Genomic DNA, 27303 nt, shown 5'->3' on the forward strand with positions numbered 1-27303 from the left:
GGTCTATTTTCCACTATTTTGAACCCTATATATTCTTTGCTTTTGATCCTATTATTTCTGTGGGACTTACTCAACACTTTCCACCATTAGAATAGTTTCATTCTGGGATTTAAACATGACTTACATCAGCTTTCACTCTTACCCTCTGCAGTATTTCTACTTAAAAAGAGAACACTACTGTGTGTAATAAGACATGTCTACTACCATCAAGCACAGCAATACAGACTTGTAAATATATCAGTAATGTAGACCAAAGTTAGAAGAGAATATTTACTGTTTTAGAGCATCATACAAAATTTCCTAAATTAGTCTAGTATTTGAGAGAGGAAATTAATTATGACTTTTCTGAAGATATTTTCAGTCTTGCTAAACTTAACTAACAATGTACCAAATGTCTGATGAAATCCCTGCGGAAATTTCTATTTAAAAATCACATTTTTCAAGTATTACCAGGTACAGTGGATGGCATTTCTTGAATGTCAGTTGTTTCATATCTTGAAGAAATGTGCTGATTTTCCTCAAAAGCTGAAAGAAAATCTGGAGTTAAAATGAGAACTGACTTCAGAGCCGCCATGTTTGGACGGTAGATGGTGGACAATTCAAGACAGCAGTGATGTGAGATCAAGCACGAATGCAGCAGCTGCACACATCAGCCATGAAATGAGGTGTTACATAAACACTGAAGCTGGTGTGAAATGAAGTAGGGCCAATTCAGTAGCCCATGCTCTGTGTTCTTCTTCTCACTGGCTTTTCTTCTTTTAAAACACCTATTCTTTGAAAGAAAATTGCAGCTACAAGAAAATGAAAGGCAACATAAGCTAGCAGAGGGGGTTTTTAAAGACTGCTATTCAGTCAGAGTGGAAAATTGTTTTTCAGCTTTGATTACACAGAAAAGGTCGAGTTGGGCAGGGATGAGAGTGGGGCTGAAGGGAAAGCCAAGAGTCAAGTAGTCTTCAAAGCAACATATGTGAATGAATCTTAGCACTGTCCACAGCCAATGGAAGTGACAGCAAGGCCTGGAAAAGCTAATGGAATTATTTGCTATTTACCAATCATGCTCCCTCTGGTTTCTGTAGGGGGATGAGAAGTGAATTTCAGGCCTGGTTCCTGGGTAGCTGAGTTCAAATATGAAAACAATTTTGAAACAATCAGCGAAATCAGTCTTTAGGTAAGATGATTTTTGCCATTAGCAGGTCTGAGGAGTCTAAATTGTATTTAGATTTCTTGTATTCACACTTCTAATTGATATTTGCTGTAGCCGCCACCATTCCCTGTCTTGTGGGGTAATTTTTTATTTTTTGATAAATAACATGAAATTCTGAGGCATTTACTACAAGCCCTTCTCTCCTATGCTTTAGTTTGGCTATTCCAAATAACTCTTTTAAATACGGAGCTGCAAAAGCCCAATGTTATTTTGATACACCAAAAAGACAGATTTCACAAATGTAGTATCAAAACACTGTCCTGAATATGGTCTACAAATCTGTGTTTTGCCCAGGAATCACATTTCCCCTCCAACTGCCACAAAAACACTTTGATGGAAACAGTGTTATTGAGACAGATCATCCTTTGGCAGAAAATGGCTTAAAAACATCTTTAAATTTTTCAGATAATATTTTAATGAAAAAAAAGCAAAAAAAAAATCACATTCCGTCAGATCCCTAAGACCACCATTTCCATTAAAGAAATTATGCAGACAGCATGCAAGAAATTATGGGCAGTGTTACATGAAAAACTGAAGAGTAGGTGCTCTTGATATTAAGAACACTCATGACTGATTAAAGTTGAAGGCCAAGTAGTAAGAAATCTAAGTAACCTGATTCTTTATATTGAGAGAGAATCCTGTGGTAGTTTGGTGAGAATAATGCCACAGAAAACATTAAAGGCATGCCTGTTTTACTGCTAAAAGTTTTCTATCTAATGAAGATAGTTTGACTTGACTGAAATGACCTTGGATAAGTGGAGTTCTCGACTTCAAAAGAAAACAAAAGTATTGCATTTATGTGGAGACAGGATAACTGTCAGCACCACCCACAGAGTATGAGCACAGCTGCATCATGTTTGTGTTCAGTGTGAATTCTGCAACAGATAAAAGCTAAGGCTTGCTAAATTTATCTGTGGTGAGAAACTAAAAGAACACTGACCAAACCCTAACAAATAAGACTAGAGAAAACACGAACAGTCTGTTATGATGTAATAAATTGATCTCCGGATGACAAAATAAGTTAATGCTCATTTACCCCATTTCAGTTGGTCCCTAGAAAGAGAATGATGTTTGATACAATGATGTAATAAAATATCACTTGCTTCTATCATGCTAGCATGAATAGAAACACAGACAAGAACCTCACTGCAGCCCTCTATTATTTTTTATGACTATATTCTGGGAAAAATCTCATGCTCAAATGCAAATGCATGTAGTATGTGTAAAAACCCTATATTCTTCATAAATACATGGGGAGAAATACTAAATTATTAGCAGAAGTAATTGCACAAATAACTTTTAACATACAAATTCTGTACTGCAGTAGTCTTTTGAATATTAGAGATGACTTCAAAAATTGTAACAGGAAACCAGTGTTCAGACAAGTGTCTTTGAAAGGTGCATACTGGCTAAAGACAAAACACTCCCTTCTCAAAGGACAACTGTTATGCTGGTTACCCAAAGTTCATCAAAGGTGGACAATGTCCTTTCAAGTGCTAAATTCTGCTCCATGGTCCCCATCACAGCCATTCAGTAATATGACACTAGCCTGAAAAAGCCAGATGGTATTAGCATCACTTACTTGAGGCCAGAACTGCCCGACACTGACACTCACAATTATTACAAATAACATGAAGCCTTAATGACCAATAGAAAGACCACTGGAGGCAACATTAAAAATACAGGACAAATTACAAACATCAGAATAGTAACACTTAAATATCAAAAAAAGACCAAGGACAGGAAATAAAACATATGCCATTTACCAGTCTCTTTCTCTGACATTTTTGGAGATGCAGAAGTTTGAGGAGTGGAAGTAACGTGAAGAAAGTCATGGGAGGCTGTAAAGAAAATTGTGGCTTATTATTTAAAAAACACATGAACCATCACACCATGGCATCGCCTGCAACCATGGACTTGATGGTTTAGAGTATGAATAATAAAACTAACTGGAATAATAAATAAAGAACTGAAAGAAACATAAAAATGTATTCCGCAAAATAATCAGAATTTTAAAAAGAAAAATTAATTTAGACAGAGGTGTAAAACCATATAAATATGATGCAACAAATTAAATGGAATGACACAAGAAAACTGGAAAAAAATTCTCATGAGGTTAGTAGGAAATCCAATAAATCTGAAGAAGTCCAAGAACACTGGGCAAATAGAGAAAATGAGAACACAAATTTATGAAATGAAGATACTGAAAAAATCCAATTAAAAAAACTGGAAAAAGTAAAAGAAAAAAGTGATTAAGACAACATAACCAGACAGGGAAAGGGAAAGGAATATCCTTAGCCCAGTCAAATTTATATGCTTTGTTATAATTACAAGGATCTGATTTCTTCGCTGTAAAAACAAGAAAGGTAGGAAAATTACTTTGAGTAAAGCAAGGTAAGGAATGTGACTTCCCTGGAAAAGAGCACGAAGTGTGTGACATAGGTGATAAGGAAAAAGACAGCTACAGACAAAAGTGCCAAGACATTGAATACTGCTCATTACATTTTATCTTGCACTCAGTTTCAGATTTTATATTCACCAGCCTGCTCCTGTAATGCTTTGTTACCTCATGGGCCACAAAGTACTGCCAGCACACAGGACTGATCCTGCACACCTGCTGGTGTGAAAGAAGCTGTTGCCACAAGCACCTCCATCCATTGTTGCCAAATGCCATATCCAATGCTTGAAGTAAATATGGCTTTTCACAAAATGCCTTTATACCTCTATGCTTATGCTTTTTACCCCAGTGTAGGCCCAAGAGTAATAGCATGTTGACTAAAAGCACAACAAGATCTCTTGGGATAATTTCTGCCTTGCATCGCTACCAGATCTGCAAGAAATAGTTACCACCAAAGGCTGACGGTATCTTGAACCTTGAAGAAACATGCCATGATTCACCAAAACCTGAAAAGAGGCACTGATCTTAAAACCCTGACATGATCTCAAAAGCAACAGCAGAGCACAGCATTCCCACTTTCAGGTGATGGCAATGGAAAGGTGTGGGCAGAAGACAACCAGCTACCATGAAAGCCAGTGGTGAAGCAACAATCAGCTGAACCTGTGGAATCCCTGGAGGGTGGCTCAACTGCTGTACTGCCCTCCCGTGCCAGCCCAGATGGGAATGGCCTCTGAAGAATGCTGTCATCTTTGAATGTGACAGAAAAAGCAAGACTAGCTCCCAAAACACAAAGAAGCGGGGGAATGGAGCTGAAGGCAAGGTGCAATGACATGGTCTCTGTGCAAGATGTCACATGTTTCCTGCATCAGCAATGGAAAAGCATGGGATCAAACAACAAATCTGCAGAACAGCGTGGTGAGAACGTGAGCAAGCCAAGCTGCAGCAACAAGTCTTCATACTCTCCATGGAAGATGACAAGGATGCCGGGTGGGTTGGAGCGGGAGGTGTGATGGGAAGTGAGAGAGATGTGAGGCAATGGACAAAGAAGGGTTTTGCTAGTTACCCATCCCAGCTGGCTGGGTTGCCAGGGAGGAAGGAGTGGTGGACTTCAGCCTTGGTCTTCGAGTAGCTAAGATGAAACACAGAAAGCACCTTCAGGTCCTCAGACAGGCTGCTGTTGCACAGGTCATATCAAGACAGAGCTATAAACAAGGAGACATGGCCCTGCTTGGGCCAGGCTGCGAGGTCACAGTCTCAGTCCCCACAGCAGCATGATGCTGTCTTTCAACAGGCATAGGTAGCCTGAGGTGTGAGAGCAAACCTAGAAGTGGAATCCCAGAAAAGGCTGCAGAAAGCTCACAGATGGAACAATTTCTCATAAGGAGCCATAAAGCTCCAACCACATAATTGACCACACCTTTACAGGACACCAGCACACGTGAACAGGCTCATCCCTGCAGAGGAAAGCATTGCCAAAGTAATCATTGGAGGAAGGGAATGGCTGGCTATTTACCCATCCTTGTAGTTTCTGGTGAATCAGATGAGGTGGATTCCAGATCTGGTGTCTTGGTTGCTACGGTCAGACATGGAAATGATCTTGAGATATCCATTCCGCAAAAAACTGGACAACAACCCACAGGATAATCTAGCTAACTGTTTACCAATGTAAAAAAAACCCCTCAGTCTTTATAATTCTGACATTTCTTTTTAAATTTCAGATGTTGCAGAAGATATAACTGGTCTCTCTCTCCAGGTACACTAACAAATCAGAATAAGATCTCCATTTAGCAAAGCATTGTTGTGTCTTTTAAGTGACTGCCTAGATGTCAGGAGAACCACAATGAAGAGAGATACCATTACCAGATGAGATTGGTGGCATTTCTGGTATGCCAGATGTTGTGGGTCTTGAAGAAAGAGACTTCCTTCCACCTAAATCTGAAAAGATAATCTTGTGTTAAAAGGATTAAAATTGCCTCAGAACTGCTTGGATAGCATAGGAATCAGCAGACAAATGTATTGTTAAAATGGAAGCACAAGGAAAATTGCTTGCAAATCACCTAAGCATTACTCTGTCTCATGGACTGTTAGTCAGGTGTGGAAGTTGATGTGGGCACCAGATGACCTAATTATTCATACTAAAGAGAATGCTCAATAATTGTAACATATTATGCATGGGAAGTGGTAAGAAAACACCTTTTGATCCAGAAAATTGTTAGTGGGCTGGCCAATATAAAGCTACTCTAAACAATCTTTCCACAGAAATATTATCCAGAAATATATGTTACTTTTTTTATTCCATGTCACAGTGAAGTTCTCTGAGAACAAAAACCCCCAAACTGAGAAAGGCAGTTCCACAGGTGGGAACCTCATTAATGAGAAAACCAAACACAATCAACTAAAGGAAACGCACCTCTACATCCCTGATCCTCCATCTAGAAAGATGAATGATGAATGCAGATGAGAATGTAGGTAATGGCAGCAACAATTTGTATGAATTACAGGGATGGTGACAACTAAAGCAATGGAAAGCTTCCAAAAGTATCAGCAAGATTTTAAAAAAAAAAGAAAGAAAATATTTGCAACTAAATAAAGTTATCAATTTTACCCCATCCTATTTCTGACAACTGAAGCTCTGTAGTAATTATGGGCATGGATATTTCTAACTCAGTAGTGCCTATAGCGGCAAACAAACAAACAAAACAAAACAAAACAAAACCCCTACATGAGATAATTTCATGTAAATAAATTAAGGAACCTTTTGGGGAGAGAAAATTTACCTTCCACTCCTCTGAAGAGGATTCATTATTAATTTTTTTATTTACAAAATGATCCTTCTTTATCTAAGTATTTTAAATGCTCTCATTAATTACTCAGTTGAAGATGTTATTCTATTTTCCCAAGTGTGCAAATGTTCACAGAATGTTTTACACACAATTGCCATAAATAACATCTGAAAAAAAAAGCTCTGCAACTTATACCAAATGTATCCACGAAGTTAAGAATTATTCAGAAAATTTAGGCAAAATTGTGATTTCAGGTAAGTCACTTAGCTCTCATTATCTTATCTCAATTTCAACCAATGTTTTTTTCAGTGAGATTTGGTCCTAGGTGTCCCATGTAATAGAATGAACTAACTTGATTTAAAATCATTATCTGGGAGTAGGGTGCTTTGTAGAATAATGCAGCAAATCTAAACTGTATTGGGATGCCAAGAACCAGTAGACTATTCAACAGAGAACTTAGAAGACTATTGCTGCATTGGTCAAAGAAGATCTGGGCAATGAACTGTTTTCCTTCCTCCTTCACCTCCTCCTACCCCTGCCCTATTGCCCTCACCTCTTAACTTGTTCATGCTCAAAAAAGGCTTAAAAAACTTAAGCACCCTCATATACTAAAGGCTACAGGAAAAACAATTTATTTCCAAAGCTATAACTCAAAGTATAGTTTAATTAGAAAGGTCTGTCCTGAGATGTGTTTACTTTTTTATTTTAAGACAATACATAGGAAAAATAATAGCAAAATGTGTATGAACATTGAAAAACTGACAGAAAGAGAGAAAGGAAAAAATCTTATCACTAAAAATTATCTTATTTTTACTTGACTGTAACAGTCTTAAATCTTGCAAAATTGAAATCTTTTCTTGACACACCTATTTAATCAATACTGCATTATTCTCTTGCTAGTTGTAGTCTTGCTATAAAACTGCTGTGCCTTATCCCAGGAATGAGGATTCTGATACAGAATTTGAACAAACAATGCATAAGGCAACCCTCAAGGAGAGCAGTATGTAAAAGCTGTCTGAAATCATCAGCAGGGGAGAGTAATAAACTTTCCAGCACTAACCAATCAAATGTGTATGCTTCTGAAATAATATAATTTACCAGTGCCTGGTGTTTCTGGAGAAGTAAAAATTTGAGGAGTAGAAATAACCTGAAGAAAGTGATGTGAAGCTGGAAAATAAAAGCAAAAATCATGCTGTGTTGTTTTGAAATGACAAGGACCATCCTGCAACAGCATTGTGTTCTTTTATAAGCTGACAAAACTTGAGGGTGATATTAAACACATTATGTTCCACAGAGAGGTAGAGTCTGAAATGTACAATAACCAATTAAGTGTGACTAGAAATTTATTTCCAAAAACATGCATTAATGCACAGATATGTAGTGCAATTAATGACCAAATTGTTCTCAGAATCACACACAAAAAGTTGATCTATAGAGTTAAAAAGGAGAAATAGAAGGCTCTTCAAAATAGGAGGACAAATTATGAACAAAAAGTAGCAAACTGGGACTGCATGGAATTTTTGTCTAGAGCTCCTAGGATCAGGAAGGAGGATATAGATAGAGGTGCTGAAAGTGAAAAAGGAGAAAGGATGACAAAACAGGAACTGGACCAAATGAAACATATAAACTGTCCTTTGTCAGATGGGAATGGCTGACAGTTGCAACCAAATTCCCCTTTGCAATGGATTTCCTCCTGTGTTAATTTCTTCCATAAACACATGCACCAGGCATTACACTATTGGCATGCTAATGAAATGAAACCATTCCAACTGGCTCTCATCTCATTTTTTTCCCTTCATTTGGGTAACTGTCTGTTGCCCCAAGTAAATAACAACTATAACATAAGAAAAACACGTAATAGAAATTTTCTAAGGACCAAGACAGTACCTGAATCTTTAATGATATGGTTTGATACTGCTATTTTGTGAAATCCAGGCACTTAGAATTATGCCTATGTTTATACAGAAAGGCTAAAAGAAGAGCTACAGTTTCAAAACATGTTGAAATTTCTGCAGTTTCCATTCATTTCTTGCAACTCTGAATACTTCAGCAAATCAGGATATTCCATTTATGGAACTCAGGTGTGGACAGGCCTATTTAAATTTGCTTTTTACTCCAAGTCCAACTTAATTTAAAGCTAAGAATTATATGCTGTTGTCAAATATGGAAAAAGTTCTGAACTACTAGTTCAATACATATAAAATGTCATTAAAAATTTGGTGGTTTTATGCAGCACTTTCATACCTACAGTCATTCTTCATTTATGTCAATCTGAGCAAACTATTTAATGAGAGGCACTATGTCTCCTTTAAAAATTCCTAACTGTCACAGGGATTAACCTTATGAGAAACGATTACTGGATCTGGTTGATTACACTTCTATGATCCCAGATGGTTGGGATCCTGAAGAAACAGGCTGGTTTTCCTCAAAAGCTGAAAAAAGAATCTGAGCTTATAAAGCTGAGAGACCTGTGACTTGATGGATTAGCATGAAATAGCTTAGTGAATGATTGCTGTGCAGTTCCAGATGAAGTGAATGCAGAGCTGAGCAAGAGGGCAGATGACCTAAAATGAGATGTGAGACAACTGCCATGACAACAGGAGATTATGGCTGGCAATACAGTTTTCTGTCCTTGAAATGTGAGTTCCACATGCCTAAAAGAATTCTTACTAGCAAGGAATTCTATCCTATTAAATGTTCTGGGTAAGAGCTGCAGCTATACAAAAAGAAATATGGTATTGATGAGATATGACAACACTGTGTTTAAAGTTCTTCAGCCAATAAGAAATAAGTTTTTCAGCTGGTTACTCAGAAATGAGAATGGTGAACAAGCAGCTCACTGTGAGTGTTGGTAGTTAAGATTCTAAAGCAGATGTTACCATTTGCAGATCTCTGTGGTGATCAGATAATCAAAAAAAAGTCATGGAACTAATCTGCTAGTTACCCATTTCCATCTCTCTGGTGTCTGCAGAAAGTAGAGATACGGATTCCAAGGTTGGGCTCTGAGTAGCTAAGAGCAAACATGAAAAATTGTTTTTATATTCCAAGACAGACATTCTCCTTGCAAGTGATACAAAACCTAATTTAAACTATAACTAACAAGTTTTTGTTTGGTTTGAAGGTCTCCTTGTTCTATTAATTATTACCCCATTCATATTTTAGCATACATTATCTAATCAGGCTGAATCCGTATTATTTAAGAGGTTTCTATTCACAGCAAGGCAGCTACAACCCAAACACAGTAAGTTTGATTTTCACAGCACTTACAGGTCTATAAACTGGTCACTATTACATTATGTGTAACTTTTTAAAGGAGTTATAACAGGAAAAGAAAGGAGTAATACAACAAAGTCAGTGACATAACTGTGAAAGTTAGTAAACAGCATCTTTTATCTGTTACCCGTAATGAAGATTATTACAAAGACCTTCTGTTCATTTAGCTTTGAAGTATGGATAACCTGAAATGTGCTTTAATGCAAGCAGGGAGTCAAGATGGAGTTGGGCATTCTCACCTAAAATCCGTCATGAACAAGTTTCCATCATGTGCAGGTTTTGCACTCCTGTCCTACTTTTAAGAATCAGATCCTATTCAGCACTTACTGGACAGTAAATACTATTCTTTCCAGTAAATTTAAAGGCACCAGTCACTTATGCCCATTAAGGTTATAATGTATTTGAAAGAGGAAATTTCCATCTCTATTTTTAATTGGTGTTTATCAAGTGGAGAATTTTTGAAAAGCAGTCATACCAAAATTTAAAATTTAAACTTCCCTGAATGCTTGAGATTAAAAAAAATTGAAATTACTTGGTGTAGGGTTCATTTCTAATGTAGGCAATATGAATATATGCCAAAAAAGTGAATAGACTTTTATTTCACATGTTGGATCTGCTTTCCTATTTACTTTCAGTCCACTTTATCACACTAGCAATTGTATTCCAGGTTACTATCCTGTTATAGTTGGACTCAGCAGTTGGACCAGAAGATCATTGTAAGTCCCTTGCAACTGGAACCATTCTGTTCTATATTTATAGAGAAGAAAATAATACCAAAAGCCATATGATTCACAGCTTTTGTCATTGATCCCTTTAGATCTAGTAAGAACTATGAGAGACCTCCCAAAGGCATCAGAACACTGAGGGCATGTTAACAAAGCTATCTTTTCAGAAACATTTGAATGCAAAATATACTGGTTACACAGGAAGTTTATAAAAGAAAGGAGATATCTCCCTCTAGCATAATCAAGATAGGAAAAATAAAGGGAAAAAAAGTCTCCAGGGGAACTAGGGCAGAAACAGGTCAGAGGCACTAGAACTTCATAAATAAAATTTTGCTTTCTTTGCTGATTTTATAGCAGCATGTGATCAAGGCATGCAGAGGCATGGTGCAGAGAAATCTCCTCTGTATAACCACCCCCTCACTCTCACAAAATGCCTTTGACTTCAGCATCGACTTCACGGGAGGTACAGATGCTCCTGCTGACCCAGGGACTGGGTGCAGCCTTACATAATGAAATCCCACTTTTGGTAACTGAAACTAATGGAAGACATAGAACAAAACCAAACTAGATACTTGAATGAAACATGTATTTTCCCTCAACTGTTGTTATTATTCTACCTTTACCACTAAGACAAACATAGGATTGAGTTATTATTCCTCAGCAGAAAGCTAAAATACTTCAACCCTAGTAATTTTTCAGGTTTTCAACTACATTTATTGCAAATAGGTTCTGCCCCTAACTAGATTTAACCAAATGTATTTCACTACAGTAAAAATGTGTCTATTTCCATCCCCTCAAACATACCTGTAAAAGAGCTGTCAAAAACTCTATCAAATTAAGTAAAAAATTGTGAAGATAATTTTCAGGTTCTTTGGAATCTGGTTCAAATATGCATTTCAAGAACTAGGAGATTTTTCTGGAAATTATTTTAAAAGTTGGCAGACTACAATATGTGAGAGTGTGCCCTCTAAATAAGCCAGCACTGTTCTATGTTAATTTCTTGACTAATGCTTAGTGAAATATAATTAATCTGATTAGTCTGGTTAAAAGGCACTCAGGTAACTTGCTGTTAATACAGAAAGCAGCAACAAACAAATGTTTGTGTAGATTTGGCTATACAAGCCTGTTATGAAAGCAGAGGTCTTGAGAAAGGAAGACACAGGTTATGATGTAGAGGTGTGAGATGATAAGAGACAGGGACTAGGTTTGGCACTGCAGCCCCCATGCCATAAACAGCTTAGCAATGGGCAGTTGTAAAAACTGCACACATGGAGCTGGACAAAATTAATGTTAGGGGTAACAACAAGAATACAGAAATAACATCTAACATACACAAATGGCTCCCTATATGGTGGATTCAGATCTAAGATGTCTCTCAGCAGAAGAAAAAAAGAAAGAAAAAAGAGAGGAGGAAGAAATCATCAACATGAACATCATATTCCTCCCAGCATAGGACTCCAAATGCTCACAACTTGTTGACACATCCCCACTCATCACCAACACAATCATCAAAGCACTAAGCTTAGAGCAGAGTTGTGTAATGAAAGGATGTGCAAAACACCAGGAAAAAGGGTAGAAACTAAGAAGTTTATGTGTTACTGTTTTAATTACATACTCCTGTTGTTGGGGCTTTTGCTATACATAAATACTCCACGTGCATTAATCTTCTTTGCTTTGCAGTAAGACTTAAATCTAAACTAATGATGATTCTTGACTTAGATAGACTATTAAACATTTCCATTACACAAAAATAAATTATTACTGTTATATACATATACATGTATATGCATATATTTAAATAGGTATATCTATAAAATTATACATACATGTAAATGTCTATATATTTAATATATAACTTTAAGAAAAAGAAAGAAATTGTATGCTTCCTCTTTGCCCATAAGATTTTGATCATAACATTATGACAATAAAACAAGTAAAACTATTTTGAAAATGTGAGCAGCACCATACTTTCTTAAATATCAGACCTTTCAAATTGTGAAATTCATTATGAACAACTAACAAATCTAATTTATGAATACTTAAACCACAACAACATCTACAAATTATGGCATTATTTTAATCAAGCACACACGAATTTTGCGAAGTACGTGAAGACCCACAGAACTGATGTTGGCTGAAACAGTACTCAAGTTGTTTAAATACAGTCAGTCTCAGAGGCTTATGGGGTTCTTCCAAGATAATTACAAAACTAAAAGCCAAATTTTATCTAAGTTTAAGTTACAAGTTTTTACATAAGTTTTATCTGATAGATAAAATTTAGCCCATATATCCTCATGAACTTCTGTTTGTTTTCTTGTCTTAAATGCAGCAATAATCTGTCACAGCAATAAAGCGAAACCAGGCTTAAAATGAAAGAAGGAATTTGTAAATTTTATGACGATAATTTTTCAGTATTTACAAAGAAAGTAATTACCACGTTCTGTCAATGGACTTTTTGGAGCATCAAAGATTCTGGATCCAGAAGGAAGTAGCTGTATTTCATTAGAAGCTATGATAAAAGAAATAACCAAAACTTTACTTGGTTAAATACACCACAAGACACAGCATGGATCAGTATTTGGCTTATAAACTACTCATTCCTGAAAACAATGATATTTAATTAAACAGAAGAAGTAGTTCCATCCTAGGAAAAAAAACCACATAAATTTGTCACTTAAAAAGGTATGGGGAATATGAAAGATATCCCTTTTCCCCTAATTGTAATGTAAGGAGCCATCAATCACAGAAGTATGTTAATGAACCTCTATCAGTAATTATGACCACCTGCTTTGAAATTAATCAGTGATCTACTTTGATTAAGTTTCATATTTGTGGTCTTTACAAGCATGGCAAAAATGAGAAAGGCTAAGTATTATTTTAAAAAGCTGCTTAAAAGTTAAACTGAAAATTAGGTTGGCAGTTTAGCTTCAGTAAATTCTGGAAATTTCCTTTCAACTGTAAATGAACAAAGACAAAAGCTAGTGTAGGATACTAACATGAATCAATGGGATTACATAAAAACATATCTATTGAGAAGCCTTAACAGTCTTCTTCATGGGAAGGTCTGTATTTCAGTCCTGCAACTGCTTCTAATCCTTCCCTTTATGTATCCTTCTGTATGTAGGCCTCCTGTGCTTTAGAAAAATCTAATCAAAGTTTAGGAAAGAAATAAAAAAAAATGCAATCTCAGAGTTAGATTTTTCTTCATAATTTTGCTTGGTTTGGGGATTAAGTACAAGCTATAAGATCAATATTAGAGAATTTAGAATTCTGAATGCCAGAAGTAAATAGAAGCTGCTCCAAATCACAAAACTAACAATACAACATTGAGACAAAAAATAAGAAAAAATCAGTAGAGTTTTTCTTTCCTCCAGGGCAAATACAATTATATCACATCACATGCAATATAAAATTGTCCATATGCATCACTGTTGATGTTACTGAAATGAATCTGTCATCAGGAAAAAAACAAGGAGGTAGTTATTTCAATTTTATCACTAAGGGAAATTTTACAGATGGAAATTTTATGTTACACTGACCATGCAGATCACATGGAAATATTTGAAAAATAAAATTGAATCACCCAGTAAAATCTGTGAAAGCCACAGTTCAGCCAGAGCTAGATGTATCCTGCTTTATATTTTATTCCAAGGTGAGTCACTGGAAACACAAAAGGAACCAGAATTTTTTAATTAGTACTTCCTTTGCAGCCAATACAAAGGGAATGCAGCAAGTAGTAGAAAAAATCTGCTGGAGGTGAAAAAAGCATTTAATGTACAAAGAATGTAAGTAGCAGCAAAATTAGTTACCCAGTATGTTTTGAGTTTGCACCAATTTGGGTTTAGGCGTTGATTTAAATTCCTCAGGTCCATGTGTTCTTTCAGCCTGAGCTAGAAGAAAGAAGCTTTATTTAATTTAGAATCCCTCCAAGCTTTTCTTTATCTACTGCCCAAAGTCCATTGCTTTTCTTACCACCATTTTATGTCACTCAATTAAAGCAATTTCTACAGCTGCTCAACTCCATCATGATTAATATTTATTTTTGTTTTCAGATGTGTCTATATGATGTTTTGGATTATTTTGTTTCAGTTTTACATAAACAGGAAAATATAAGTCACAGAGAGAAAATTTAAGATCAGAATCTCACACTGTATTTCTGTTACAGCCTCCCAAATTCATTATGATATACATTATAAACAAGATCCATTATATCATGATGTGTATTTACAAATATTTCCCCTGCTATTCTGAATTTTTTAACCCTTCTAATATAAAAATTATCAGGAAAAGAATAAATATTCACCTATAATACCTCAGCTCTTTCATTTTTGGGGTTTTGTGGGTTTTGATTTCCATTCATTCCTCTAACTCTACATCTTCAGAGTAAAGCATGGGTAGTTTATTAAACAGCCATTAAATATACCTAAACTGAATCACTGGTCAGGTTAAAACATGTATTAGTGAATAACTGTACCCTTCCAGCTCTTCCACATAGCAATTAATTGCAATGGTAAGCCAAGACCACTTCTTTCCTCTCCACCTTGCTGGGGATCCCATAGGCATTTAGTCACTCACACAGTAACACAAGTGATCATCTCAGACTATAAAAAGACAGAGATTATGGATATGGAACACAGGAGGGCAAAGCATCAGCCTTGAATGTGACAAGAGAAGTAATTCCTTCCACAGAGCAAACTGCCCAGTATTTGCCACATTGTGATGGTTGTGACTTGGCAAAATGACAAGTAATTACTTGGGAGACAAAGTCCCTTCTTCTCTCTCCAAAAAAGCAAAAGTAGGATATGGTATATTAAACAGAAGAGAAAATAAAATAGAAACCAAATAAAATACAAACTACACACTAAGAATAAAGGTTTGCAAGAACAAACAGAAAACAAATTTCGACTTCCCCACTAAAGACAAAGAACTGCCAAAGGGCCTTGGTCTGTTCCCAGGAGCCCTGAGCTGCCACTCAACTTTTTGCTCATCCAGAAGGAAGAAAAAGAAGTTCCCTCCTTCCTCTCTTTTTTATATCTGAAATGATGTCAGAATATCATATGGAATAGCATTGTCTAGTAGAAGTCAGCTGGTCTGACCCAGCTCAAGTCAGCTGATATTCCAGGGCTTGCTCTAAAACCCAAAACCTAAATCTGGGCTTAACTAAATCCATGACACATATGTTGGTACTCAAAAGAGATTTTTACCATAGGTGATTGGCATCATTATATCAATAAGTTTTAGTATTCATTCAGTTCAATAAAATATCACTTTCGAGACACAATGGAAGACAGTTACTTTTGTTTTTTCCAGCATGCTCTTCACAATTCTTCCACAATCTATGAAATGTGCTACCAAGAACTGACCATGAAGGTCAGCTTCTTCTTTCATTTCCTGAAAAAAGCATGCTGTTTTCCACATTCCAAATAGTTATTTAGATGCTACTACAGTTACAACAATTACACTATTTTTTAGTCTGGAGTAGGGTGCTTTTCAGTGCCACAAAATCTGAAGTCTTTACAGACAGTGCCTTACTAGGGTCAAATTCAGCTTATAAGTCAAAGCGCTTTTACTGTCATCAGTGAAAGGAGCATTTTATTCTACAGAGAAATTGAAGCAATTTCTCTCTGTGAAACTTATGGAATTCACTGTCGCAATAACTAGCAAACTCACACCTCAAAGTACTTTAAAAATTAACATTTTTATTGGTGAGATGTTATCATGAAAAATGCCCAAGCGATCCCACACCAAAAGCAAACACAGAAGTTAATATGCTTTGGATTCTTTTTAGAGGTCAGATGGTTTATGCTTATATGAAGTATGTCTTGTCAGCTAAATTATCTGAGCAAGCTGAACAAAATAAAGCATGCCTAGAACTGGGACAAAAGAAATCAAGCTCTCCGCAGTTTTGCACAGAGTATTGTAGGGATGACATGAAAAAAGAGCAGACATTTTTGTGAAAAAGTATATAGAAAGTAGAAAGTTTAGGCTCTGAAAGCTAAATTAGAGAAAAGAACAATGCCACTGACTATGCAGGGCACCAGGTAAACTCAGCCTAATGTACTGGTTCATTCAAGGGATCTACAAAGCGAAGGGTTAACACAACCAAGCAAGGTAAGGTACTTTACTGTGACACAATACAATACAGCAAGAATGTACTTAGGCAACATTTCTTAAACTATGTTTCCTCTAACTTCTCTTGACCCTCTCTTCCTCCAAAACAGGAATTAAGATATTCTGATGAAAGCAATAACCTCACTCCTAATATACCATGTGAGCACAAGGGGAAGTCTTCAGGGGCCAGAAGGAGGACAGGAGGAACAGAACCTAAGAAACATGGCAACAAACAAAGGAGTTATCTCAACTAAACATTAGCCCTAGTTAATGGTTCAGAGGTGGTACTTTTCATTTCTAGCCTGTTCCCTCCTTCACAGTTCTTCCAGCCTTCCAGTTCTTCCATGCCTCAGACAAATGTGATCATATTTCTAAGTGTTGGTAGGCTCAAATTTCTTCACGAAGTTAATAAAAAGACCCATACTCCATTAAACAGGAAGAAAAAAATGTGGCAGTTGTTTGAGGTATATTAGACAACATTTCAAAGATTGAAGGGGAAAAAAAAGGACTATGAATTTATGTTGTTGTGTTAAGAATAAATTAGTCCTGAGTGGAAAATATTGTAACAAGCTTGGCAAAAACAAGGAATGAAAGAGCTTACTAACAGTCTTTCCATGGAGGTGCATGCCAAGGGAGGGGAGCCTTGAAATTAAGAAAATGATGGGATGCCTGGTTAACAAATACATTAAAAAAATTACTAGACTGTGTCACATCACAAAACACACCCTTTGATAAAGACTCAGTGGAATAGAAGAGCAGACTTTAGATGGCCTGCTTGCTGAAATACTTCAGGCTCCTTTTTTCCCTCTTAGAATGGCTGATGACACAACAGCTGCTGCAGCACAGAGCTCCTTTCAAATCACTGTTCTGTTGCCACTTTTGACACTAGTCTTTAAACTTTCTACAGCAAATAATTACTATATATTACTCAAAGAACTGAATATGATTTTCCAATAGTGATATCTGAATGAAATATAATGAAGTAAATCCTATTGCTAAACTCAATTAATCATGCCTATGTATTACACTGTCTCTCAAATGCAACTCTTGCAAAAGGCTGGGGCTCAGATCTCTTGCTCGAGTTACTGATGAAAGCCAGGCTCAAATGCTTATTCAAGTTATTTTTGCATATGTCATAGTGAGACAGAATTACACTAGAAGAACATTTTTCTTTTAAAGAGTTTACTTTCATTTCCCTGTTTCCTGACTATTTTTCCCTCTTTAACTGAAATACTGTAAGCATAATGAATACATTCTTTAAATAGTGTGACATACCCTACTTTAACATGAGACAGTGGTGCTGAGATCAACAAATAATGACTGAAAGGTATGGTCACAGGGAAAAAAGAAGATAGAAGCAAAACCGCAAAGGAAGCATGAAATGGAAGATGAAAATTACTCCAAATATTTTGGTAAGTAACTATTGGTGTGATAGCAATAAGAACATGTTTAATTGTAACAAATGGTTGTTAAATTCTTACCAGAAAAAAGACAGTACTTGCAAATTATTACCAGGTATAATGAAACACACTATCCAACTTCATAGGCATACAATTCTGTTCTATGTCTAGAGACAGCCACGTTTATGGTTAGAATTACTACATGCCAGTGCATAAACATAATTACAGAACATAAAGGAATAGAAAGGGAATAGAATGAACTAAATCTCTCCTTCCCAGGTGCCACATTTCACACTGTTTAGCTGGTTAACCAGTACATTCCATCACAAGGAATGATACATTTTGCTTAGATGAATTCAAGCTTGAAGGCTAGAATTTGAGGACTAGAATTCTGATGGACAGCCAGTTATATAGGTCTTTAAGTTCTTACTTTCATAAAATTACAAAGTTCTAGAAAATATACTTGTGGGTTGCCTGTTCTCCAGTTACTTATATGAGGTAAATAAACTAGTAAGATAAGGGCAAAATTTAATTCCATAGGAGACCTCAAAATGTAAACCAAACCAAATCAAACCAGTCAACCAACCAACCAACCAAAGATTCCTCATGGGTTTTCAAAAGTATTTTTAAATTTTAAAGTCTTGCCAGTCTTCAAGTGTCTTTTCTCCCTTTTAGCAAATAACTTGGCAGAAGCCAACTCTTGTCTCCAACAGCAGAATCAAGACTTCAGATTCAGTTATGGGATAAGAGCCAGATTACAGAAAATGAAGATAGGTCTATGCCCTCTTAAACAATTCTGAAATATGGGTCAATCAAGTGGGTGTAAAGTTAATCTTCATCCTTTGACTTCTAACAATTTAATTTTTCCCAATCCTTTTCCCCCTCAGACTGGAAAAGTTAAAATATATGACTGTATTTGTTGTACAAATTCATAAAGTAGTCTTTCTATGTTACAGTAGCTTGTTTCCTAAGAAAATAGAGGCAATAAATCCTGCGGCATTCAAAATTTCACTAAATGTTTTCAACATTTAAAAAATCAGCATCTGATTATGTCCTTTTTCAGTTATGAATAGATGACAACAAACTTCAGTCTTTCAAATATACAAATTAATATACATTTCACAGACACATAATCTTGGATATAAATCTAAGATCAAACTTTATATTCCTTTCCCATGTGCGTGAACAGGTCCCATCTTAACTAGGTGGTTAAGATTAATGTGTTCAAAACCAAACTTAAATGGAACATCATGTTATCATCCTCTGCACCTCTGAAATAGAGCTTGTTACTGTCACTGTTCCATCTTAACCTCAAGCATCCATTTTGCACAATCATGTTCTTACCCCTAGTTTTCTTCTTCATATATTTCATTAAAGTCAGAATACTGAGGTATATCAGAAGAAAACTCTTCTCGCCATTTTTCACAATTTCAGGGTAACCAGCACCCCACAATTTTAATTCTAATGGGTTTTATAAACCTGACATTTGTATTAGCTGAAATATTCCTCCAAATTTACATTCAGATTTGTATCCACTTCCATAACTCATTGTTACCAATTCAGCTACGCAATCCTCCTCTTTTCCAACTCCTTACTCTAACTGCAGATTAAGCAACACAAAGATGGATTTAATTTTAGTTTATATATTTGGCAAAGATATTACAGAGAATTTCTAAAAGTAGATTTTTCATTACCTGGAAGGGACTGTGGGGAGATTTCTTGAACTTCTGGTGTTTTCGATTCAGCAGGCCATGCTCCAGTTTCATTCTTAGCTAAAAGAACAAAGACATTAGAGAGTAATTGCAAACATGTCTCTGCTCTCTTTTACCCCAGATTTATTTCTGTCTCATTTCAGTTTGACAAAGCAAGCCAGCATGGATAAATGTGGAAAGCTGAACATCTTTAGGAACAAATGAACTTCTACCGCACAACCAGTACAAGCATCTACCTAGTTCTGTTAAACACATGCATTTTTTGTTTTGATTTGTTCATTAAAAGTACTCTAAAAATAAAATTTATAGCATGGATTTAATACCTTATGATCTTTACTTTCACAGTTTTCATTTGTCTAGCATTTGAGCATTACCAGTAAAAATGTTTTTTGAAATGAAAAGATGCAATATAGTTCTAAGTGCTATACAAGAACAGTCTAATATATTTTCAAATACAATGGAATTGTCACCTTATTTTCCCTGACACTACTTCTAACAATTACAGTAGTATGACAATAGCCTTCTATTCCAACAGATATTTCAGTAGTGGATATAGGGGAAACTAATTAATTTTGATTTGTTGTGATTTTTTCCTAGACTACTAATATTAAAACAAACAAGCAAACAAACAAACAAAAACCCCCTTCAAACAGTAAGGTTTTTGACTAAGTTAAAAGAAAGAAAGAAAAAACTTTGAGAATTCAATACTTTTTATGTACTATTTTGATTTTTCTAAATAATAAAGAATTAAAATAGTTGCAGTAAGTCAGTAAATCAGAATTAGGTATGACTTCACACACAGCATAAGCCTTATAGCATTTCACTGTAGACATACACCATTCTCAGGCAATGCTGAAAGATACCTGTAGAGATTTGGACAACACATCTTTTTGTCAATGACTTTATACACTTATATTATTTCTCAGAGTATTTTTGCTTGACTTTTCACAATGACTCTCCCCTGGTTTACACTCCTTTGGAATTCAGGAGTCCCTTGTGTGAACACCAATTAGTTCATGTTCTCTGGTAAGGAACACATAGTAAGCAGAAAAGGACATTACAAAGCATCACTTGTCTGTTTTGGTTGTTTTTGCAACAGTGTTTGTGAAACCTGCTATAAAGAGTGGCTCCAAGATGTCATCACATCAGGTAGCTAGTTTAGACATTTAAATTTAGAAGCCATGCTCTACACTCAGCTAGATGAGGAAGTTGGACATCTCTATGACAACTGAAGCCACCTCTGTCTCTTTCCTCATCTTTAACTCATAGTCACATTTTGCAGTTTTACTGGGCAAACTATCAATGTTATGACCTACCTATAAACAAAACAAAGTTTTCCTACAGTGTAGTTTTACTGGTAGAAAATGAAAACAAATACACAAGTTCTAGATATGGCAGTCCAAAGCTGATATCAAAGGTCTTAAAACACAGTTTTCTAAAAGTAAGGGGTATGAAAAAGGGATCTGACAAAATCTGGTTGTCTGAGTTTGTTGCCTGTACATTATATACATGTTAACACTAAGGTTGTAATGATGAAGGGCTTGTTTTCCATGCTTGCTATTAAAAAAAATTATTAATAATGAAGTTAATATGTGATTGATTTTATTATCATGATTAAAAAGTCTTTATGCTCTGTAATATAAATACTGTGATTACTGTTCTACACTCAGCTTTGATTTTCAGTAACCACAGATGATGTTAACTATATTTATCTGTTAGATGCTGGTAATTCTAATTTTTAAGGAATTCAACCTCAATACAAATATATTCTTACTAAAACACACTAAAATATTATTCTCCTGGGTATTTCTACCCTTACATGTGCACAGTATCTTAACAGAAACAAGCACTGCTGTTTCCACCCTACAAAGCAAGCCAAGCTGAGAATGTGTCATGGCCTGCGATGGAGTGACAAAGTAAATTAAACAAAGCAGAAATAAGAAAGAAAAAATAATCTGATCCAATTGTTCAAAGTTCAAATAAAGTATTAAGACTAGTCAAGCCAAGAGTCATCAGCTCCAGAATTCTACTCAGGGGATCTGTGAGCTGTCCTGGGGCATTATTAGGTTTTTAAAGAAAGCTTTATTTTCCATGATTATGCCACTCACAGATGATAATGCAAAACAAAAGCCCCAATTAATGTTTTTCCTGTAGGTTTCAGGTGTGTTCACAATACACACATGAAACATGGACTGAAGTTCTCTAATTTCTGGCTGCCATTTTTAATGAATTTAATTACAGATAATAAATTAGAATTTATTTCTTAAGTAGCTTATAAAATCCTGTCCACATGTTTTAAGTCCAAAGTAATTATTAATTGTAAAATAGAAAAAAAAGTGAAAGAGGAATAAATTACTTTTCTGCTTGCATGCATGATATCACATCATTTCATGTCTTGATAGTGTCCACAAAAAATAAAATTTTATTTAATTTCTGCTTACCTAGTTTTTTCCTGGATGCTGGAGATATGCCATCCATTGTCAGGAGAGGTGGAAGTTTCTGCTGACTTTCATTGAGACCTGGAACAATAAGGTGCACTACAGAGAAAAATGTGAGACATTAATTCCAAAAGAGTTGAAAATGCACAGTCTACCCTCTGAGATATGTGAGCAACTACTACTGAACCATTGGGAGTTTAGTCTGAGTATCTGGGAAATGAGTTAGTTCTATTCAGTAATTATCACTCCCATTTGGTGCTAATTCCCCTTTACACCACTCACTGTATTATCACTATTTCATGATTCATCAGAGTTGAAAAGAAGTTGGTACTGGAACACGCAAACCTGGAGTACACAGAATCACAGACGCTGGGACATTTCTGTCCAGTGGGCCAGGAAGACTCAACACCAAACTGGGTTAGTAAGTATTTGTTGGTTTCTCATCAATACAGTAAAACTCCCTCAAAACTAACTTAAGACAAAGTTATGCAGTTACAGAAAATATTCCCATATATAAAGGATTAATAGCTCACTCCTGAATCCAGTAACAAATTGGTTCCAGGGTGCATGATGCAGTGAGCCTTTCATGCCTGTTTCAGGCAGACCAGCTATTCACCACACTGAGCACTGTATGATAGACTTTCCTCTCTTTTTGTGTTCTAAACTGATATTGTGTATTCTCACAGGTCAAACAAGAACATAAAGCGTGAAACTGAATGGCTTGGAGAGTTATGGCCTGAGACATAACATCAAGTTCTGATTGCAGGATCACTATAGTCTAATACATCAGTACAGGTTTGTAGGTGGTATGTTATCATGTCTGCAGATGGTATGTTATCATGCTACCTCAAAAGCCCAGTAAGAACAATCCCTCACCTCAACAAGATCTTTGCCACAGAACTTCACTTGAAGTGTGAAAGAATTTGGCTCAAACAGTGACAGTGTCTTCTTTTCAATACAATGACAATGAAATGATACTATTTCACTTAAGCTTCAACTTTCTTGAACCATCTATACCACCATAAAATACAACAAATACTGTCTGAACCAGATGCAAAATACCCTTTGATATGCAAGGAAAGAATTATCAATGTCAAGAAAATTAAAAGCATTTCAGCCAAGTTCTAATTTTCAACCAAGTGTTAGTAAAAATTATAAAAATTCTTCTAGTCACCTAATATTGCTCCTGGGAGAGAAGAACTATCAGGTGTTTTTGACTGTGTCCGATTTTGAATAACTGTGAAGACAAAACAGGCATATTAGAAACTAATTTTTTTAAAAAAATCAAAACAAGAAACAAAACTACACCTGAAACAAACCTCAGCATTCTGAAAACTTTTCCTCAACTTAATATTTGCAGATGAGGACACCATCCTAATCTTTCCTGTACTGACATTTAGTTTAAGAGACTGCAAACTGTGTTTCCTCTACATCGTCTCTTCTTTGTGCATCTCTTTCCTGTGCCATATCAACATCAGTGAAAAATGACACTCTATGCTTATGTTATTAAAGGGCCAGCTGCAGACCATCTCATTACCCTGGCATTCATTTTAATCTCATTACTCTGGCAGAGTATAGGAATAAATTTTAAAAAGTACAAACTTACCTTGTTTGATTATTGTGACAGGGACCAGCTTCTTATTATCACTCAGTATAAGCTGAGAGGAAAAAAAAAAAGACAAAAAAAGAGCCTTGGGATAACTGCCATAATAGTAATTGAACTTTCTGAGTAATAAAAACAGAGGGCTCTAATCCAATACTGCGCCTGTCCCAAGTTAACACTGGATATGGCTCTGGCACTCGTCACTGATGGTTACACTGTTGCTTCAGTTCCCACCGGGTTGTGTGGTAATACTGCATTTTGATCTCTTTCTTTCAGCTTGACATGTTTTGTTTCATAAAAAACACAGTACTTGACAGTTTAGGATTCCCCAATCCTTTTTTTCTCTTAAGAACCTCTTGAGCACTCACAGGGGAGTAGCCCAGACAGCTAAAAAAAGCTGAAATTTAACTGCAGTAAAACATCTGAAACACGTGCAATTACAAATTCAGTCACAGGATACAAACATATTCTCAGAAATACTCTATTTAGAACAAACACTGTTTCAGAACCAGGTGTACATTTGTAAACTATCAGCATTCTTGGGTGCATAGCCTTTTTAAAGTAGATTAACTCAGAGCAATTTTATTTGGTGAAGTTTTTTCCAAAATATAAGTGATCGGTCGCACACGTGCTTCTGACATTTGTATGCTAAATATCTGAATTTTCTGCTGTTCATTTCTCTTTGACCCAGATTAACTCTTGCATAATTGTGAATATTTTCAATTATATTGGTATAATAAAAGTAAGAAACACACGAATAGATCCCACATTTATTAAAAGAAGAAAACAGCTGATACCAAAGATGATAAATCAGTATTCATGACCATACATAAGTACTAACTCAATAATACGCTCACGTGATGAGACGAAGTAGACTGTAATGCCAGCAACACAGAAATGCTGAAGACAATAAATTTTTTTCAGTTATGTCTGAGTTACAAGAAAGAAAATAAACAATCACCTTTCTGAGCTAAATGAATACTGTTCAAGTCAGAATCAGATAATCTTAATTTTGCACTTTACGATATTTGGTCTACTTTATATGAAAGAACATTTTCATGAAAATTCAGCATTTGATGACAGTGTCAATTATCTACCTAAGGATAACTATTTTTGTTCTATTCCAAATATGTTTTAAAAGCTTTAAAAAATTGTTTCATACACATTAAACACATACTAAAGTCTAAGAATCTGGAAGAAGGTCAATCTCCACAAGTAAGATGGATCCTTCCTTAGGGAAATGGATGGAGGCTACTTATTCTATGAAAGAATAATGTACCTACTAACTAACAGTTTTGCATTGGCATGAACATGATCTTAAATTAAGTGGAGATTTCAATCATTGCCATTAATTAAGGATAAAAAAGAGTATTACTTTTTTATTGCTTATGTTTTTTCTTCATTAATACTAACTTTTACATTTCTATTTTGTCTTCTAGTAAAAAAATTGTATTGCAGATGATCAGCTTCTGAAGTAATCCTGTTCTTCATGTGACTAACAAATGAGATGAAATGTATTTATCATAAGAAGATGTTCATTTTACAGTATTTCTCATCAGAAGCTTACAATCAAATAAACAACTCTGAAGTTGTAGTGAGAATTTAACTCCACTGTGGAACTTCTAATTATAACTAGTAAAAGGTGCTTATATTGACAAGAGCATCCTTTTTTTGTGGAATAATAATGGATGACTGTAATGACAGCAATATAAAAATTCAAAATATATTTAAATACATTCAGAATTCAGTTTTTCACTCAAGAACAAATCCTTGACATTAAATCCATATTCCCCAGCTGCTCTAATTACACTGCTCACCTGCATGAATCTATAAGTGCAGCACTTGAAATCTACCACCATGTTGAGAAAACTTTCTTCTCAGTTTCCAAAAAGTGACTACTTTAGATATTTGTACATCTAGAAAAGTTTACTTCTTGGACAACTATTTTGGAAACATCAGCCTGTCTGCAGGAATAGGACCACAAACTGTATTTTTCAGACAAGGAATAAAAAACATATAGATATTTGAAACATTAGTTAGTAAAACAATTGCTCCCACCATGAAAGAAGATGGCAAATAAGGTATTCCTTATTTTCTGAGGAAACGTATAGATGTACATTATTTCATAAGTCAGACATCTTAACTTCTGACCATATACATAAGGCATATTGCATAAAGGGCTGCAAATCTCAAACATTCTATGAAATGGCATGTGGCAACATTACTTTAAGAGACACTTGCTCTTTCTTCATCAGTTACATTCCAGTACTCCAAAAAGCCACAACCAACAGGCATATATGTAAGAGATTCCTCAAGGAAGGACCACGGCCAATCTGGATTGAATAAGTTTTGGAGGAGAAGGAATGTTTTCTTTTGGAGTTTAATGAATGGTAGAAGCTAAGAGTCCTTCTTGGCTAGAAAAATTGATGAGGACCCCACCTTTCAGACCGATATTATGAAATTACAGAAAACTAATCAGAGAGAAGAGGAAATAAATCTCTACTGCATTCTCTCTGCCCTACCACCACTCATTGTTTATGAAGAGAAGAATGACCATCTCCTTTTCTTCCACTCTCTCAGTTGTGGCTCACACAGCCCCAGGAGCTTAGACAAACTTAAAGAATGAAACTGCCAAAAGAAACACAAGCTGATATGTGACCAATCTTGAAAGGGCGGAATGACGAGATGGATCAGCAATGTTACTTTAATAAACAGCCTCTAAAAATGTCCTTACAGAGCACAGTTAGGACCATGCTGACATGAGTCAGTTATGTCTTTGGAGCAAAATAAAGCACAAACAAAGCTTGGCCTAAATAACACTCATTCTGGCTTTGCACTGATGATCTGATTGCACTACTGAAACATAACCCACCCCATGCTATGGAAACTGAAGTAGTAATGTACACTTAAGAGTGGGCCACTCTCTGCTTCCCAGCCTTAGTTTTACAGCTTTTTGCACCACTAAAGCAAGAATTGGAGAAGAATTTTTAGAATAATCTATGGAACATTTTCATGATTTTTTTGTGGAGGATGATAAAAGCAGTACTGGTCTGGAGCTAAGCCCTGTGGAGCTAAACCCTGTGAAACTGACTGAAAAGTCTAGATGTTGGCTCTAGTCCTCTGTTCATGCTTAAGATGTGCAAATAATGGGAAAACTGTTTTAGCTCCCTTTCTCAGAACTTCTCCCATATAAATAGAATCCCTACTTCCTCAGAAGCAGTGTAACAGTCAGGGTCCTGGCACACAGAGTTTGCTAAGAGAAGTAAAAGATCTCAGCTTATACTCCATATGCCAGATTGAATTACCTGGTCCTGGGCAGGCCTGTGTAACTTTAAAGAAACTTATGGGACCAATGGGACGAACAGCAAAGCTGACTTCCTTTGACATCATGAGATGTCACCTTCCTGAATATCTAACCACCTGGATCCATATTACTCACAAATAAAACATTTTCTCTTGAATGTAAGACATATTTCCTATAACCTAATCATAATACTACTCAAACTCTCTATATAATGCAATAATTACACTATTACTGTCATGTATTGGAACACGCTGTACAAGGAAGTGGTGGAACCACCATCACCGGAAGTGTTCAAAAAATTGTGGATATGGCACTTGAGGACACGGTTTAATGGAAAACATCGTGTGGTGCT

At 35.7% G+C, this 27303-nt stretch overlaps 1 protein-coding gene across 3 annotated transcripts in view; it reads right to left on the reverse strand.

Annotated features, from left to right (window-relative positions):
• The window catches only part of ABI3BP (ABI family member 3 binding protein), a 144728-nt gene that overhangs the window by 71800 nt on the left and 45625 nt on the right, over positions 1 to 27303 (reverse strand). For 2 of the 3 annotated variants that reach the window (XM_071561311.1, XM_071561304.1), the window contains exons 7-20: positions 23651 to 23702; positions 23219 to 23281; positions 22048 to 22143; positions 19589 to 19666; positions 14193 to 14273; positions 12818 to 12892; positions 9330 to 9395; positions 7484 to 7552; positions 5463 to 5537; positions 5116 to 5175; positions 4666 to 4731; positions 2971 to 3045; positions 1050 to 1115; positions 451 to 525 (exon numbers count right to left, since the gene is read on the reverse strand). In XM_071561311.1, coding sequence (XP_071417412.1) covers positions 451 to 525; positions 1050 to 1115; positions 2971 to 3045; positions 4666 to 4731; positions 5116 to 5175; positions 5463 to 5537; positions 7484 to 7552; positions 9330 to 9395; positions 12818 to 12892; positions 14193 to 14273; positions 19589 to 19666; positions 22048 to 22143; positions 23219 to 23281; positions 23651 to 23702 — 997 coding nt within the window. Of the gene's footprint in view, positions 1 to 450; positions 526 to 1049; positions 1116 to 2970; positions 3046 to 4051; positions 4109 to 4665; positions 4732 to 5115; positions 5176 to 5462; positions 5538 to 7483; positions 7553 to 9329; positions 9396 to 12817; positions 12893 to 14192; positions 14274 to 19588; positions 19667 to 22047; positions 22144 to 23218; positions 23282 to 23650; positions 23703 to 27303 lie in introns of all 3 variants that reach the window. The other variant, XM_071561297.1, reaches the window with a different exon arrangement.

The sequence above is a fragment of the Pithys albifrons genome, chromosome 1, assembly GCF_047495875.1.
Source record: "Pithys albifrons albifrons isolate INPA30051 chromosome 1, PitAlb_v1, whole genome shotgun sequence".
Lineage (NCBI taxonomy): Eukaryota > Metazoa > Chordata > Aves > Passeriformes > Thamnophilidae > Pithys > Pithys albifrons.